Source organism: Gobio gobio (genome assembly GCF_949357685.1).
Source record: "Gobio gobio genome assembly, chromosome: 17".
Taxonomy (NCBI): domain Eukaryota; kingdom Metazoa; phylum Chordata; class Actinopteri; order Cypriniformes; family Gobionidae; genus Gobio; species Gobio gobio.
Genome location: NC_137110.1, coordinates 44,527,173 through 44,543,932, shown reverse-complemented (window position 1 = coordinate 44,543,932; position 16,760 = coordinate 44,527,173). Strand labels below are relative to the sequence as shown.

Genomic DNA, 16,760 nt, shown 5'->3' with positions numbered 1-16,760 from the left:
CGGGTGGCGTTGCATGTGCGAGGACCCTTTCATCGCTGCTTGCAGCTTTTTTTTATTATACTTTATTTGGTTTTATTCTTTTATTTACTTCCTAGACATATTGGCCTACTTGTAATGCAAATGAAAAGGAATGCAGGGCCTGATTTTCTCCCCAAACCTGCTCAGTGAGTGTCTCACCCACAGCCCGTCAAACCGGAGCATTCACACTCAATCACAGGTTTGTGTGTGTTTGTGTGGAGGAGATTAGGTTCAACTTTATTTTATAATTGCATTTGAATTTACACCCTCGGAATGAGTGGTCGTGTGTGGACGGAGGAGCAGTTTAACTGCCCCGTGTGTCTGGATCTGCCCACTGACCCTGTGACCATCCCGTGTGGTCACAGTTACTGCATGGCTTGTATCGCAGACTACTGGGATAATGAAGGCAAGAAAAACGGCACCTACAGCTGCCCTGAATGCCGGCAGACCTTCAACCCTCGTCCCACTCTCTGCCGGAACACCATGCTGGCCGAAGCCGTGGAGCAGCTCCGCCGCGGGAGCCTGAACACCTCCGGGCGGGAGTCCATCAAGAGCGCCCGGCGCGCGGCAACTTCCGCGTCTGAGCGCGCGCGTACGCGGAAAAAAGGGTCTTCGAAAAAGCTGCCAGCCTCCGCCGTGCCCTGTGACCGCTGCCCGGAGCCCAAAGCGGCCGTGAAGACGTGTTTGGTGTGCATGGCATCGTTCTGCGAGGCTCACCTGAAACCCCATGACACGCAGGACAAGCTGAAGACCCACGAGCTGATCGCGCCCACCGCTGACCTGAGTCAGAAGATCTGCCCCGAGCACAAGTACCTGCAGGAGTTCTACTGCCGCTCGTGCCAGATGTACGTGTGCTGGCTCTGCACCAGTAACCAGCACAAGGGCCACGAGAGCCTGTCCACACAGGCAGAGCGCTCGGAGAAGCAGGTGGGAACCACATTCACATCTAAACAAATCAAATCAACTTGTTAAAGGTTCATAACTAGGAGTCTAACATGGTACATTTTGGTGCATTGGTGACCCTAACATTGTGCACTTTATTATTTTACAGTATGTGTACTTACAGTCTGGGTAATATGAGGTAACTATGGGTTAACCTCTTAAGCTCTGGGACTAGGATGGCCTACCCGAATTGAAAAGCTTCCCATACAGTGGTCTAAATACACAATTTAGGTGTCATTTGACAGGAAACCCTTTGAAGTTACATAAAACACTGCTAAACGGAACCTTTTATGTAATTTCCGCCTACCCAAATCTCCTATATACAGGTCTCCCCATATACAGTGGTATAAATGCAATATCCCAGTGTCACAAAATTCTTTTTCCAGTGTTTGCTGACATATGCTGGGAACAGCCAAAACTGTCTACAGGGTGCTAGAGCACACAGGGCCTGAAATATACACTTTCAAAAATGAATATATAACCCCAAAAAAATTAAAAATGAATTTATAACCAAAAAATCAAAAAGCGGTTCTTTTCTGTAGAGTTTATTACAGCGCAGCAGACAACATATACTTAAATGTTTATCACTTTTAGCAGTGCTTTATGTAACTGTATAACAACACCAAAATTATTTATTTAGAACACTGTGGGTATGGGAACCTTTTCAATTTGGGTAAGTTACTTTGTGTAAAACAAATGCCAAAGGGATGCACATCTCCAGAAAGTAGACATTCTAAGCTTTAATGGTACCACATATGAGGTCAGAGCTCCTCCACAGACATTTAAAATTTAAAGTATATACTTGATGACATCATTCCATCAATCCTTAACAGGGTCCTCGGAGTTTAAGAGGTTAAGGTTAAGTTTAGGGGTAGTAGGGGTAGGTTCAGGGTTAGTGCCTAGTTATTAGCCTACTGAGTAATTGCAATTACTATAATTCAGTCAGGTCCACTTAAGTCAAAAACACCGCAAACTTTTAGTCAACTTTTTATTGGCATATTTTGCAAAAATGTACATTTGGCGATATGGCTCTGTTCTAAATTCCCCATCCTTTTCATGAGCTCCATGGAAAGCCAAGAAAGGGAACAGCAGCAGATTCTGGGGACAACCTCCCATTTTTAAACTGGGAGGGCAGAGTAAATCCCCCATTTAGAACAGAGTATGCATCAATGACAATAGAATGACATTGATTAAGTTAAACACAGTTTAAGGCGGAGCTGGGGTGGAGGTGGGTTGCAAAGCAGCGTGCAGCCGAAGCAGCCAAGCAGGCAGATTGAACTGAAGCTACGCTTAAATAGGGCGTCCTGTTTGAGAGTTGCCAATTGAGTGCATAGGAATCGGATCTGCTTATAGGGGCGGAGCTGGAATTTGCCAATCAGCTGATAGCGGAGCTTGACTACGTGGCCTGCCTGAACTAAGGCAGAATGCTTGATTAAGTACATATAGTATACGCACATAGGGTACAGGACTGTAAAATAAAGGGCTACTGTTATTCTACTTAAATATACCTATTATTTTCTTCTATTTAGGGATAACTTATGGGTAGGTTTAGAATTCATTTTTCAGACAGGAATGTTGTTCTAGGATCAACAAAATAATGTGTCTAATTCTGCAAAATCAGTATGTGCATACAAATATACAGGTTACAAACCTTTCTTATTAAAGCACATTTCTATAAGGTGCACAAATGCCAAGCTTTTTCCATTTTCATAACAACTGCTTTGATTACATTTTTATTTTTGACATCTGTCATAACGTCAGTGAACCTGAAAAATGATCATGTATGCAAGGTAGTGACATCATTCAGAATAATGCTCTTTCACTGCCACGGTGTGAAAAACATGACTCATCTTCAACTTTAGCTTGAAGTGCTGTATTTATGTGCAAGTGTGGTTTATTCTTGTTCCACTCCATATTCATTCCAGTCCACATTCCAGTCTATTCTGAACACTTGTTTTGTGTTGTAATCATTGTTGTTGAATTAGAAAGAGCTGGGCGCAGTTCTGTCTGAGAACCATCAGAGACTCCAGGACAGAGAGAGAGAGTTGAAAGACATGAAAAAAGTCTTAGACACGCTCACGGTAAATATTTATGACACCCCAAAAACAAAACAACATTATATAAGTATATTCGTATGAATTCCAGTCTTCTTAGGATCCTCACTGTGTGTAAATGTTTGTGTGGGAAGCGGTCCTCAGATATGGTGCGGGCCGATGCAGACGTGGTCCTGTCTGAGCTCCAGGAGTCAGTGCAGCGGATGCTGGAGCTGCTCCAGGACGTGATGGTCTCCACTGGGCAGGAGAAGCTCAACGAGACCCAGGACGTGGTGACCAAACTGCAGGCCGAAGTCAAACAGCTGAAGAAAAAAGATGGAGAACTCAAAGAGCTCATCAACTGCCAGGACAATATCTACTTCCTGAAGGTCAGATGATAGTTTAATCCAGTGGATCTCAACCTTTTTGACTTCAAGGCCTCCCTATTGTCCACAAAAATAGCTGAAGTTTGTTGAGGCCCCGGGCTGAGAACCACTGGTTTAATCAGTTTTGGGGACATGTGGGGTTTTACAAAACCAATGTTTGAGGTTCTTCCAAAAATTCTAAAAAGCCACTTGTCAAAGGCCCTGTAGACGAGGGAGACACATTCCCGTTTACACCTGGTGTTTTAATCCGTCTCTTTTGTAAAAGAAATCAAGAATGGTGAGAACATTGTGCTTGTTACGTTTTTCATCTTCAAACTAAATTTGGGTCTTCAGCCGACAAAGTTTAAATCCCGTCTGTCTAGCGCGCTTCCAATAATGTTTACGCGTTAGGTCAGTAGGCGGAGAGTAGGCGTCTTTTGTGGCTGTTCGAATACGTCCTACCACGTGAGCGTTTACACCATGAAAGCAACTTCTTTCGTCTACCTCTGGAAGTGGTCAAAAGTGGACAAGTTAAAAAAAATGTAGACCCCGTTTACACCTGTATTTTACTTGTGATCCGATCGACCAAAACACTTCTTAATACCAGGTGTAAACAGGGACAAAAAGACGCAAAACCTGTCTCTGATCCCATCTTCTTGTTCTCATCTCCACAGACGTATCAGTCTCTGTGCTGTCCGCTGGAGGGGGGAGAGCTGGGAGCTGTGACCGCAAACCCTGAAGCCACATTTGATCCCGCCAGGAGCGTCATTGTCCAGCTCAGGGAGAAAGTGGAGGAGATGTGTGATCAGGAGCTGGACAAGATCAACAAGACAGGTACAAACAAACACTGAACTAATGCTGTCAGGTACAGGGTCACTGGAGGGTCATTATCTGTGTTTCTCCTCAGTGTTCAACACCACAGCGTTCACAGTGGCAGACCGCAACGGCCAGAAAACAGGAGGCATAATGAAGCGTAAGTGACTGCATTTGACTTTTTATCTCACACCTCTGACTTTATAACTCTTAATTGCTTTTTTATTCTGTGGTGGAAACAAACTTCCATATTTTGGTAACTTGTCAACAAATTATCTGTTTTAGTAGTGGAATGACAAATGCCAAAGCAACAATATAGATAAGAAAAACACAGACAGATAAAAGGATGCCAGTCATATGCATAAAAACAATTATAACAATACATAAAACAATATAAAATAAATGTATTATAATAAATACATTATTATAAAATATTATAATAAAATTATAGTGAACTCATTGTCATGTTCAAGTAACCAGTTTGAGATGATTTGAGCTTTGTGACATGGCGTGTTATGTTGCTGGAAGTAGCCATCAGAATATAGGTACACTGTGGTCATAAGGGATGGTCAGCAACAATACCCAGGTTGACTGTGGCATTTAAACAATGCTCAATTGATACTAAGGGGCCCAAAGTGTGCCAAGAAAATATCCTCCACACCATATTACAGAGATGCTCTTCTGCAGACCTCGGTTGTAACAAGAGCTTATTTGAGTTACTGTTGCCTTTCTATCTGACCTCTGGCATACAAAAGGCTTTTTCACCCAAGCTCACTGGCTATTTTCTCTTTTACTGACCATTCTCTGTAAAGATATTGTTGTGTGTGAAAATGCCAGTAGATTAGCAGTTTCTGAAATACTCAGACCAGGCCGTCTGGCACCAAAAACCATGCCACGTTCAAAGTCACTTCAATCACCGTTCTACATCTTCCACATTCTGATGCTCAGTTTGAACTTCAGCAGATCGTCTTGACCATGGCTGTGTCCGATATCGCCCCCTATACCTTTACATAGGGCAATATTTGAGGGCCATTTGTTGTGGTGTCCGAAACCATAGTGGACATTATCAAGTGCACTTATTCAATCCCATAATGCACTGCAATAACGAGTGTATACCCATAATGCACGGTCGTGGCAAATGAGTTCCCGCGTCTGACCAGAAGATGGTGCCCGCAGCTGAATCATCCATCCATCCATTTTCCAAATCGCTGGTCCAAAGTGGCTGCAGCATAATGTCATACACTTATTAACTGCTTTTTGATTGATTATTGAATTGTTTAATTAAGGTTTATACATGCTAGTTTCCATGACAGAGATACCTAATGTACCTAATGAAGTGGCCAGTGAGTGTGTGAATATATATATACATATATAAATGAATTAAAATTACAAATAATGATATCAAAATATAATATATGGTTGGTTGAGTCCTAGTTTCTTCTATAGGTTTCATTTGTCATTTGTCTAGTAACCTTCTCAGCTCTTTACCCTGTTTTTGGTTCACAGTGTTTTCTGGAAAAGGAGGCAAAGCTGCTCGTGCGCAAGGTACGAAAACCATGGATAAAACCGGTGCATTGTTTTTTGTCTTAAAATTGCTAATGTATGTGAATGTATGGGAATATTTTTAGGACCCCCACCACTGCCATCAGTAAGCACACGAGGATCTGGTAAAAACTTTTAAGTTCCTAATCTAATCTAATTTAATTTCAAATATCAAATATCAGGTGTGCTGTAAGTAGTTTTTTGTTCTTTCTTCAGTGAACACGCGTCCACAACCCGTGAGAAACAGTGAGCCAAGAGGTGAGACTGTTTGCTCACAAAGTGATCTGACTGAACTCTTTGACTCTTTAAAATGAGTTTGTGTGACTGTATGTTGGATTTTCAATAGTTTTTATATCAACATTTGTATAGCAGTTAACAGAGGCGTTACAAACTCCCAAAGACCAGCAAGATCCCCGAGAGAGGAGAGAGATGAGGGTAAGACACACGTCTCACACTCTTACTCATGCATGTCTGTAATCTGTAGTTTGTCATTTATAGTTTGTCTCATTCTGCAGCCGACAGGAGTCGCAGTTCATTGAGACCAAGAGAGACGCAAAGGAGAGAGGAAAGAGAAAACACTGAAGGTGAGAAAGAGCAATAAAGACAAACATCTGTCCAGTGTAGTTTTGATCACTGTTTGTTTGATTCCTCAGCAGACACCTGGAGTTTAAGTTCAGTAAGAGGGAGACAGAGAGGAGAAAACAGAGAGCAGGGTGAGTTTTATTGGGCGAAGTGTCATATCCTAAAACTAACACCTGCCAATGGCCGGTAAAATAAATATTTTTTACCGGCCATGAAAAACAGGCAGTTATGAGGGAAATATTATTCAAACATATCCTGCTATTCACCCTTCATGTGTTATTGTTCATTTTTGTGTGTTTTATCAATATGATTTTAGTCATGATTCTGTTATCTCTATAGAAAGAGAAAATCAGACCTCTCAAAGACGTCAAAGCACCCAGAGCAGAAGCACACGTGATGAAGAACAAGGTGAAATGACACACACAAACACATTCTAACCAGCATACAGTCCTTTAGGTTTAAATGAAAGGCTTTCAATGTTGTCTCAGACCCCACTCACCCCTGGTTTCACAGGCAGGGTTTAAGATAGTCCCAGACTGTTTGAGCTGTTTTAACTGAAAGTAACTTGTACGGACAGATCTTAAAATATGTCATTGTGCCATTGTTTGTAAGGAACGTTCATAAAAGCTACTTAAATGTCCTAATTGAACTAAGGCAGGGGTGTCCAAAGTCGGTCCTGGAGGGCCACTGTCCTACAGAGTTTAGCTCCAACTTGCCTTAACACCTGTCTGGAAGTAGGAGGCCTAGATTAGCTGATTCAGGTGTGTTTAATTGGGGTTGGAGCTAAACTCTGCAGGACAGTGGCCCTCCAGGATCAGGATTGGACACCCCTGAACTAAGGCCTAATCCTGGCTTAATCTAAGCCCTGTCTGTGAATCCGGGCCTCAGTGTTTTATCAAATTTAACCAACAATAGGGCAACAATATGCAAGTGCTGTGACCAGTCCCAGTTAGTCCAACGCAGTACACGTAGCAAGTTTTAATTTTTTTTAAATAGAGTAGTAGTTGCCAAAAAACAGGTCTTCAGCTGAAAATGGTAAGGCAGGTCTTTCATCAGCAGGGAACAGTCAAGGTAAAGGTCAGTGAAAGTGATTTTGTGCCTCTTTGAGATAGGGATGAAATGATTACCGGTTTCACGATAAACCACGATAAAATTTAGTGACGGTTAGTAATATCGTATAAAATTTAATTATCATTAAAACCGCGTGTGATTATCACGATTGTGAAAACTCGCGGTAAATCTTGTCCAGTCAGTCTGACGCAGGCACAGCCCAGAGCTGTTTTCTGAATGAGGAGAAATGGCAGAAGGCAGTGACAGCGCCGGGAGATTTTTCAGCCTCTAAAAGGAACAAATCTGAGGTGTGGTCATTTTGGCTTTTACAAAAGTCCTGAGGAAAACTTAATCGAAGATGGTCACCCTGTCTGCAGAACATGCCAGAAGAAAGTCGCTGTAACAGGGGGATCCATTCAAAACTACGAACGCAAGGCAAGTTGACTTTGACCTCAATACAAAAACTACATCTGGGAAATAATAACGTGAAGCTTGAGCCAAAGAACAAACAAGTTCAGACAAGACTAGGGTGACATTTAAGGGATAATAATCAGTGCTTGACATTAACAACCGCCATTTGCGGGTGTAACGTTATTTCGGCTGCACACTAACAGTTACCACTCGCGGTTGAACTTATTATAGCCTTCTCAAAAGCCATCAGTTATAATCGCTTTGCGCATTATAACCACTTACACGTGTTTCTATTGAGTGAGTTTATGAATGCGATATCTAATAATCAGAGGCGTTCAAATTACACTGAGTTTTGTTCAGAGCGCGCGCCGCTCTCACTGAAATCTACACTCAAAGCAGAGATAAACGTGCGATGTACGCAAGAGATTCATTCATCATACAGTGGTGTACTGTTTTTGTTCTATTTCAGCAGCGAAAATAGTTATAAAAAAAAAAACACAGCAGAACCACAGTGCATCTGATATGACTGGCATAACGCTGGCGAATTTAGGGACCGTCTCTAAAGTTACACACAACATTGGTAACGTTATACACATTTCAAACTTCAATAGCATTTGAAGAGAATGACAGTCATAAAACTGACTGTAAAATGATCATTTAGGTGTCAGGTATGATACACACATTTTGATATTTAATCAAATAAACTGTCAAATCATATGGAAATATGGATATGCATTATTTCACTAGGATACTGTTTGGGCTCTTACACAAAATATGCTAGATTTAAATGCATCATTGCTGAACACTGATGAGAATATTGCTTGAGAATATATTTACAGAGATAATATTAGAGATTATATTTACGAAAAATGATTATTATTTATGCATTATGCGTTGCTATTGATGACGGCCATTATAAGGAAGGAAATCCCACAGAATCTAGCTTAAAAAAGTGCAAAGAGCTGCTTTAGTTATTTGTTGTTTGTTGATTTTCAAATATAAAACTTGTTGAAATAGTTTAAGTGTGTTCATCGGTTCTTTTTGAACACTTTCATCTCATTTGAAGAAAACCGTGATAATATTGATAACCGTGATCATTTGGGTCACTATAATCGTGATGTGAAATTTCCATACCGTTTCATCCCTACTTTGAGACTGCACCACAAGGCGTCGTTCACTTGCAGAACACAAACTTCTGAATGGAACGTAGGTCGGGAGTAATGTGCCGAGCCAGTGTTTGTTCTGTAGGACAAGTAGTTGTGTAGCACACTTCGAAAGGAAGGGCCTGATCCTCCTAATGTTGTAAAAGGTAAATCTGCAGGACCAGGCAGTTCTAGCAATGTGTTCTGTGACGTTCAACTGATCATCAGTCACAACTCCAAGGTTTCTGGCTGTCGTGGATGGAGTTATGGTTGACGAACCTAGCTGAATGGAGAAGTTGTGATTGAGTGTTTGGTTGGCCGGGACCACAAGCAGCTCTGTCTTTGCAAGGTTTAGTTGAAGGTGGTGGTCCTTCATTCAGAAAGAAAGGTCTGTCAGCTAGGCTGTGATGGGAGCAGCTACCATCGGATCCTCTGGTTGGAATGAGAGGTAGAGTTGTGTGTCATCAGGAAAAAACATGTTTCTGAATGACAGATCCTAGTGATGACATGTAGATGGAGAGAGAAATGGTCCAAGCACTGAGCCCTGAGGCACCCCAGTAGCTAGATGCTGTGACTTAGACACATCACCCCTCCACGACCCCCTGAAGGAACTACCTGAGAGGTAAGACTTAAACCATTGGAGTGCGGTTCCTGAGATGCCCCTTGTTTTGAGGGTTGACAGGAGGATTTGGTGGTTAACTGCGTCGAAAGCAGTTGACAGATCAAGCAAGATGAGTACTGAGGATTTGGAAGCTGCTCTTGCCAGTCTCAGAGCCTCAGTTGAGTGTCCGCTTGTGAAACCAGACTGGTTGTTGTCCAGGAGGTTGTTCTGTGTAAGAAAGGTAGAGACTTGGTTGAAAATGACTCGTTCAAGTGTTTTGGCAATGAATGGAAGAAGGGAGCTGCAAGATCTGAAGATCTGGCATCTGAAGAATTTTCTAGATGTGCTGGATTTTAGGCTGATTTATACTTCTGCGCCGGACCTTCGCCGTATATATTATATATATATATATATATTATACCTCTACACCCATTAGATTTTCGTTTATTCTTCTGTGTCCTTGTCCACGGCGACGCGCAGTATTATGCAGAGGGAGCATGTGTACCCTTGAGGGAGGGGTTCTGGCAGACCAATCACAGCGCTTGCGGTCCGCATAGAATTGATGCGTTGTTACACGCGTTGAGGTGCACGTCAGGGTACGTTGTAGGCTACGCGTGCAACACACAGCCTACGACGTAGCTACGGCGTACACTTGACGCAGAAATATAAATTGGGCTTTAGAGTGGGCTTCTTAAGCAGTGGGGTTACCCGAGCCTGCTTAAATGCTGTGGGAAAGGTAATTCTCTCTCTTTTAATTCTCAGCGGACCGCTGGAGCTTGAGTTCAATGAGACCGAGACTGAAGAAAGAGGACAAAGAGCAAGGTGAAATTTGATTCATGTCCGATTATTAACATTTAACAGACTTCTTTGTAAATAGCATGTTTGTATATGGTTTTTTCCTTCTAATAGCAAATGGAGAAAGTCAGAGTCCCTCACAGCAAAGATCAAACGCTGCGGACAGACAGCAGCCGGCCAGACAATGTGAGTGACATCAGCTCATGAGCGACACACCAGAATAACATGTTGGTTTTTATTCTTAAATTTCCTCATTCTCTTCTTCATCAGCGGACAGATGGAGTCTGAGCTCTCTCTTACCCAGAAACAGGAAGAAGAGACAGGACACAGGTGAGCTCAAGAAAACACGTTTACTTTGCAATCTAAATGACGACAAATTATAGATTTATGATAGAACTAACTTCTGGGGACAAACGTGTACCCTAAATGGAGTCGCATAAACCCACACGCAAAGAAACCAAGCTAAGGCTTGTCAAGAAATCTTTACTGGTCATACTGGTTTGTCTAGCATCCAGATAAACACCTGTATTTCCTGCTCATAAAGTCTCATGTGAACTGTGGTCAAAAAAAATATATGTCAAGTACCTCAAAATGTCCTTATTTTTGTCTGCTATGGTGTGTCGTTTTCAGACAACACCGAGCAAAACCTTTCCACTAGATTGAGATTTCACAAACCTTTTAAATAAAAAAAGCTTCTTGCCATCAGTCAACATTACATCTTTAAAATATTCAATGAAACATGATCTGATCATGTCACATTTGTACCACTCACAGTGAAAGAGGCCACACCCACTATACAGGAGGCGGAGTCAGCGATGCCTCGTAGCCCCGCCTCTGCCAGTGTCTGTAAGTCAATCATTATACGCAGATGATTAAAGCATTATTTGAAAATATACTTTACAGTTTAAATACTTTATAAATGTGAATAATTTGCAATTGCAATACTTTATTAATTCTAATAATTTACCATCTACATAATTTATAAAGTATAGATTTAAATACTATACAAGTGAAATAAGTGAGAGATGTCATGAAAAGCTAGAATTATACTGTTTAAATAATAAAACATTATTAAAATAAACAAATTAATAAAGCACACACAATTGTTTGTTAATAATTTTATTCAAGCATGATAAAAAAAATATCTACTTTAAATTCTGTTCTTTTGAACTTTCTCTTCATTAAAGAATCCTGAAAAAATGCATCATGGTTTCCACAAAAATATGAAGCAGCACAACTGTTTTTAACATCGATAATATCTCTGCTTTCTCTGTAGGGGGAGAGCCAACAGAAGGTAATGTTAGAAGGTTTTTATTTTGGTTGTAGCTTTTCCTATTCCGTCATGGTGAGGTTATTAAATGAGTTACATAAAGGAGAAAACTCATTATTGTCTCACTGTTTCTGTCTTTCTCTCTGTGCAGTGAATCCCGCTCTGTTCCTGGACTCACCTACTGACAATCCCTTCATCAATCCTGCTTTCCCCACATGTCAGCATTTACAGTTTATACACTATAGATAGATGGATACAGATAGATAGATTTGAACATTTGTGATCATATTTTCTCATAGCTAACTGATTGTTTTCTTCTTTCTTTACAGTGAGAGAAATTAACATTGACAGTATTCAGGCCCCAGAGCCCAGGACCAGAGACGAGATCCTGCAATGTGAGTTTATTCCTCATACACAGAACTCGACATCCGATTATCTGGTTTTCCTTCTTTTTCAGGCTCACTTTCTCATCGGTTTCCCTCTCTGTCTCCATTAGATGCTTGTGATTTGACCCTGGATCCAAACACAGCCCATCGGCGTCTGGTCCTGTCTGATGGAGACACCGTAGCCACCCTTCAGCAGACGTCTCAGGCGTACCCCGACCTCCCTCAGCGCTTCGACGGCTGGACGCAGGTGCTCTGTCTCCAGCCCCTCTCCTCCGACCGCTGCTACTGGGAGGTGGAGTGGAGGGGGCGTGGCTCCTCTCTGGGTGTGGTCATTGGCTCCATGCCTCGCAAAGGAGCGGATTCAGGGGCGGGGCTTGGGTATAACGGCCAATCATGGAGCTTGGAGCTGTCAGACATGTGCTGCGCAGCCATGCACGCCAATCAGAAGGTGGAGATCCCTGTGAACTACAGCCCTCGTGTAGGGGTGTTTCTGGACAGGCCCGCAGGGACTCTGACTTTCTACAGCGTGGATGACGAACTGGTTCCTCTTCACACCTTTCAAGGGTCTTTCCCACCCCCGCTGTATCCTGCGTTCGGAGTGGGCTGTGGGGTCGGCGTGGGGCTAGATTTTGCCATGGGGCAGTTCAGCTCCACGTCAGACAGCATTAAAATCTGTCCCTTGTGAACGGAGCGAATCTCGTATTTCACCGCAATATTATATTTTGCATAAAGAAAATCAAGTCTATTGGTAAGACAATTAAAAAAAATATAAATAAAATTAAGCACATTTCCCCCTCCAAATTCACATTTCCATAATGCTTCTAGTTCAATTTTTGTTTGCAATTCTCATTATACAATTATGGCTTTAATTTCTGCAATACAGCAATGATAATCTTACTGTCTATAAATGTTTTAATAAATTCTGCAATAATAATAAAATCGTATTACTTTAAATGTGAATAAAATATTGCGTTCTATTTATGGTAATTCGAATTGGGATGTAATTTTGCTTAATTGTCAAAAAAATAAATGTCACAATGTAAAAATTGTACAAAACATGCTTAATTTTATAATATTTAATTCACACCACAGTAATAAGAATCATTTGGAATAAACTTTGTTTTATCAGGATTGTATGTTTATGGCAAATAATTACTAATATAAATTATTAACAATTATTAATATACATTAAATCAAATGTAATTTATGCATAATTTAATAAGGGAAATGAATCATACTGTCACTACAATACTTAATGTTGTAAACATAAAATGAACATTAATAAAAAGCATATTTTGAGCTCCTGTGCAGTTATCAAACTCCTTGGGATGAAATGTCAGGGACACAAAAGTCGATTTTGTTTGTTTTATTATAAAAAAAACCAACATGATGCTGATACAGGGTTCTGACAGCTAAACACATAGGAAAACACACCAAGGCTGTGGTTACTAGGTCAACAGCACAAAAGAAATCACTTGGTGCTTGATGTCACAACTTATGGCATCATCTTCAAGCATTACCCTTTGACCTGAATGGCAGCAGAGAGCTTGATGACATCAGAAGCAGGATGTAAATAAGGACACTTTGATACTTAAATCAAATCATGCGTTTAGTACCATATACTTCAGCTCGGATTAGAGATAAAGCTAGTGATGTATATATGCAGCAAGCATGCTGGTATTAGTCTGTTGTATGTTGTGATGTTATCCGAAACGCGAATCACGTTTGGATTAGCTTGTGTTTTTGTTAACTGAAAAAAGCTCACTAAATGTCTCACCAGGAACAGCAAACTGATGCTTTTCCCTGTGCTGTCATGGTTTACTACAAAAGCACAAAAGGTCAGTTTACCACAAACACAAAAACACAAGTTTTAGCTTATAAAATGACAATTCAGGCAAAAAAGACATAATTTTGGTTTAAACCCAAAAAGGCCTTTGAATCATGAGTCCCTTCTCAAACTCCACCAAAAACATGAAATATATAAATCTCAACCCTAACTAATGGGTTAGTAAATCATAGCTATCTCTCAGGATAAACGCATTAGCATATTCTAGTTTTACCTTATTGTTAGATAACGCATGTAATGCCTATATACTAAAAACACAATACTAATGGGTTAAAATGAAAAGTGCATAAAATGAGAAAAGAAGTGAGGATGACGTGGAAGCACAATTGGAATTCATTCAGGGGTCAAAGGTCATGGGCAAAGTGTCAAATCCATCTCTAGGGCTACTTTAGAAAGGTTTCCGTATGCACTAAGAATAAAATGTGCATGTTTTATATTTAAGAGATGTAAATGCAAAACAGAATGACAATCAAATATAAGGATAAAACTGATCCTACTCGAATAAAGATGGGAAACTGGAGCAGAAATCGGTCATCAAAAGAATCAAATAATAATTCATGTTTCAGTCGCATATTCATCTTATAATCTGCAGTGATGCCTTCCAAGTGTACATATGAACAGATCACTTTTCCCTTAAAGGGATAGTTCACCCAGAAATCTAAAAATTCTGTTATCAGTTACTCACCCTCAAGTTGTCCCAAACCTGTATGAATTTCTTTCTTCTGCTGAACACAGAAGATATTTTGAAGAATATGGGTAACCAAACCGTTGATTGACCCAATTGACTTTCTATAGTATTTCTTTCCAACTATGGAAGTCAATGGGGTCCATCAACTATTTGGTTACCAACAATCCTTCAAAATATCTTCTTTTGTGTTCAGCAGAATAAAGAAACTCATACAGTTTTGGAACAACTTGAGGGTGAGAAAATGACAGAATTTTAATTTTTGGGTGAAGTAACCCTTTTAATACACAATCCCTGAATATTATTTCAAATAATACACCATTTAGGTTACATGTAACAAACTCAAATATGTCCTGAGCAATCCAGATGTGCTCTTATGTGACAAACCTTCCCAATAACCAATGAATTCAGTGCAAAGTAATAAGAGACGCTTATGTCCATATACACTATAATGATGAAGGACGCAAAATCTTGGTTAGACCTTCCACCCACACCTGTAATGATGCAAAAATACAGACAATAAAAACGACAATGCATGCATGTAGATGTTCTACGAAATGTCTAAGAGGCCTCAGCTATCTATAACGCAGGACAGACTGGCCAGAAACTCTCAGGAACTGCTGAATGAATCAAGACAAACTCCTAAAATGAGGCTGTGGAGACGCAACAAATCATTTCACTTCCATATTCCATTCTTTTTTGTGTTCATCACCTCAATCTCTTTTATATGATTCACTAGGACGAATCAAAGTGACAGAAAATTCGAAACAAACCTACAGAAACCTTCATATTTCCGGTCCTTTATAGCATTCCTTTACACTTCCTTCCTTCCATCCAACATTCAACATCCTTCTACACGTACATATTCCTTCCTGCTCGATCCGCCACCTCACAACTCCACAGCCTCATGAGTTAATGGACAGAAAAGAAGTGCAATGAAATGTTAATGAGAGCAAAAAAGGATAAAGGGGTGAAGATGAACAATAAAAGGAAAAAACATAGTATTAGAAGTCTGTATTCCCTCTTGAGTGCTATGATAAGGCCTTTAAAATCTTCATTTTACACTTTCCCTTCATTTTTGTGCTTTAAAAACAACCGTTAAATGTCTTTGAGCTTCTTTTGGTCTGTTTACGGGTGGCAGGAAGGGGAACAGACGGTTGATGGCATCCTTATGAATTATGCAGATGGGGCGGGGCCTGAGAAAGGGAGGCGTGTCTACGTGTGCGGCGTGGTTCGTTTAGGTTACCCCAGGGTGGAGTGGGAAGGGCCAAGGAAGTAGGGTGAGGGGGCGGGACAGGAAAGGGTGGACTGGAGACGGATGCGCTGCGGCGGCCAACCATAACAGGTAGACTTTGATTTCGCCTAAGCCCGTCCAATAAGCTGCCGCCTCCTGTTGCTAAGAAGGTGGCAGATTCCTGTGGATGGGCACCATCGCCTTCCAACCCTTGGAGCACTTTTTTATCCAAGCCTAGCTTGCGAAGATGCTCCACGAGCTTGACGCCATGGCAGTCCGGTTTGGTTGACGGCCCTTGAGGGGATTGTCCAGGGCTGAGGAGATCCGGCCGGGAAGCACGACCGACTTTCAGCCCGTAAACGTCTTGCAGGAAGAGCTCAGCGGGACGGGATGCCAGGAAATTGTCCGAAGAGGTGGATCGGGAGTCGAAGGGCACTGGGGAGGGACATGGGGAATGGGACGGGGAGTTTGGCGGAGTGCTGGGAAGATGACGTACAGAGAGAGGCTTTTTAGGTGGCGCCACAGCGGCGGGACCCTGAGCAGAGATGCCTTTCTCCAGCAGGAGCTTGGCAAGACCACCAGGGGGCGCTGCAGGGCGGCGAACCGGGAAAGAATCACCCAGACTCAACCTGCAGGGTGTGACTGGAGTGCTGGGACCGGTCCGCAGAGAACTCGGGGTGTTAATGCTGAAAGAAGGACTACAGGCAGAGCTGATGAACAGAAACAAAAACACAAGAGTTAGCAATCTGTATCAGTCTTACAACACTTGCTCACTAAACTTGGGCTGTGTCCAAAATCGCCCCCTATACCCTTAAATAGGGCATTATTTGAGGGGACAGCTATTCGTAGTGCTGTCCGAAACCATAGTGGACATTATCGAGTGCACTCTTTCAATCCTATAATGCACCGTGATACCGAGTGTACAACCGATGTACGGCTAGAGAATACCCGTACCCAGGGGCGGTTCTAGACCCTTTTTAGGGTCAGCCTGTCTGTCATGCAAGCCCCCCCTAAAACTATCAACTATCATGTTATCAAAATGTAT

General features: G+C 41.6%; 2 protein-coding genes across 6 annotated transcripts in view; one reads left to right on the top strand and one right to left on the bottom strand.

Annotated features, from left to right (window-relative positions):
- Positions 1 to 173: 173 nt before the first annotated feature.
- On the top strand, positions 174 to 13,248 carry trim25l (tripartite motif containing 25, like). 2 transcript variants are annotated; one of them, XM_079841916.1, is made up of 20 exons: positions 174 to 945; positions 2,946 to 3,041; positions 3,149 to 3,382; positions 4,033 to 4,192; positions 4,266 to 4,331; positions 5,678 to 5,716; positions 5,800 to 5,838; positions 5,930 to 5,971; positions 6,083 to 6,148; positions 6,229 to 6,297; positions 6,370 to 6,426; positions 6,635 to 6,703; positions 10,262 to 10,321; positions 10,409 to 10,480; positions 10,565 to 10,624; positions 11,069 to 11,140; positions 11,571 to 11,588; positions 11,716 to 11,781; positions 11,894 to 11,959; positions 12,061 to 13,248. In XM_079841916.1, exons 1-20 carry the CDS (start codon positions 292 to 294, stop codon positions 12,633 to 12,635), a joined length of 2,580 nt encoding a protein of 859 aa, XP_079698042.1. In that variant the 5' UTR covers positions 174 to 291; the 3' UTR covers positions 12,636 to 13,248. The 2 variants fall into 2 exon arrangements, with proteins under 2 accessions (XP_079698042.1, XP_079698041.1); XM_079841915.1 differs by having other exon boundaries at positions 176 to 945; positions 6,367 to 6,426.
- Positions 13,249 to 13,301: 53 nt separating this feature from the next.
- trak2 (trafficking protein, kinesin binding 2) overlaps positions 13,302 to 16,760 on the bottom strand; it is a 44,082-nt gene continuing 40,623 nt past the window's right edge. For all 4 annotated transcript variants that reach the window (XM_079841911.1, XM_079841912.1, XM_079841913.1 and 1 more), the window contains one exon: positions 13,302 to 16,425. In XM_079841911.1, the coding sequence (XP_079698037.1) occupies positions 15,651 to 16,425 (775 nt within the window). In that variant the 3' untranslated portion in view covers positions 13,302 to 15,650. The remainder of the gene's footprint in view (positions 16,426 to 16,760) is intronic.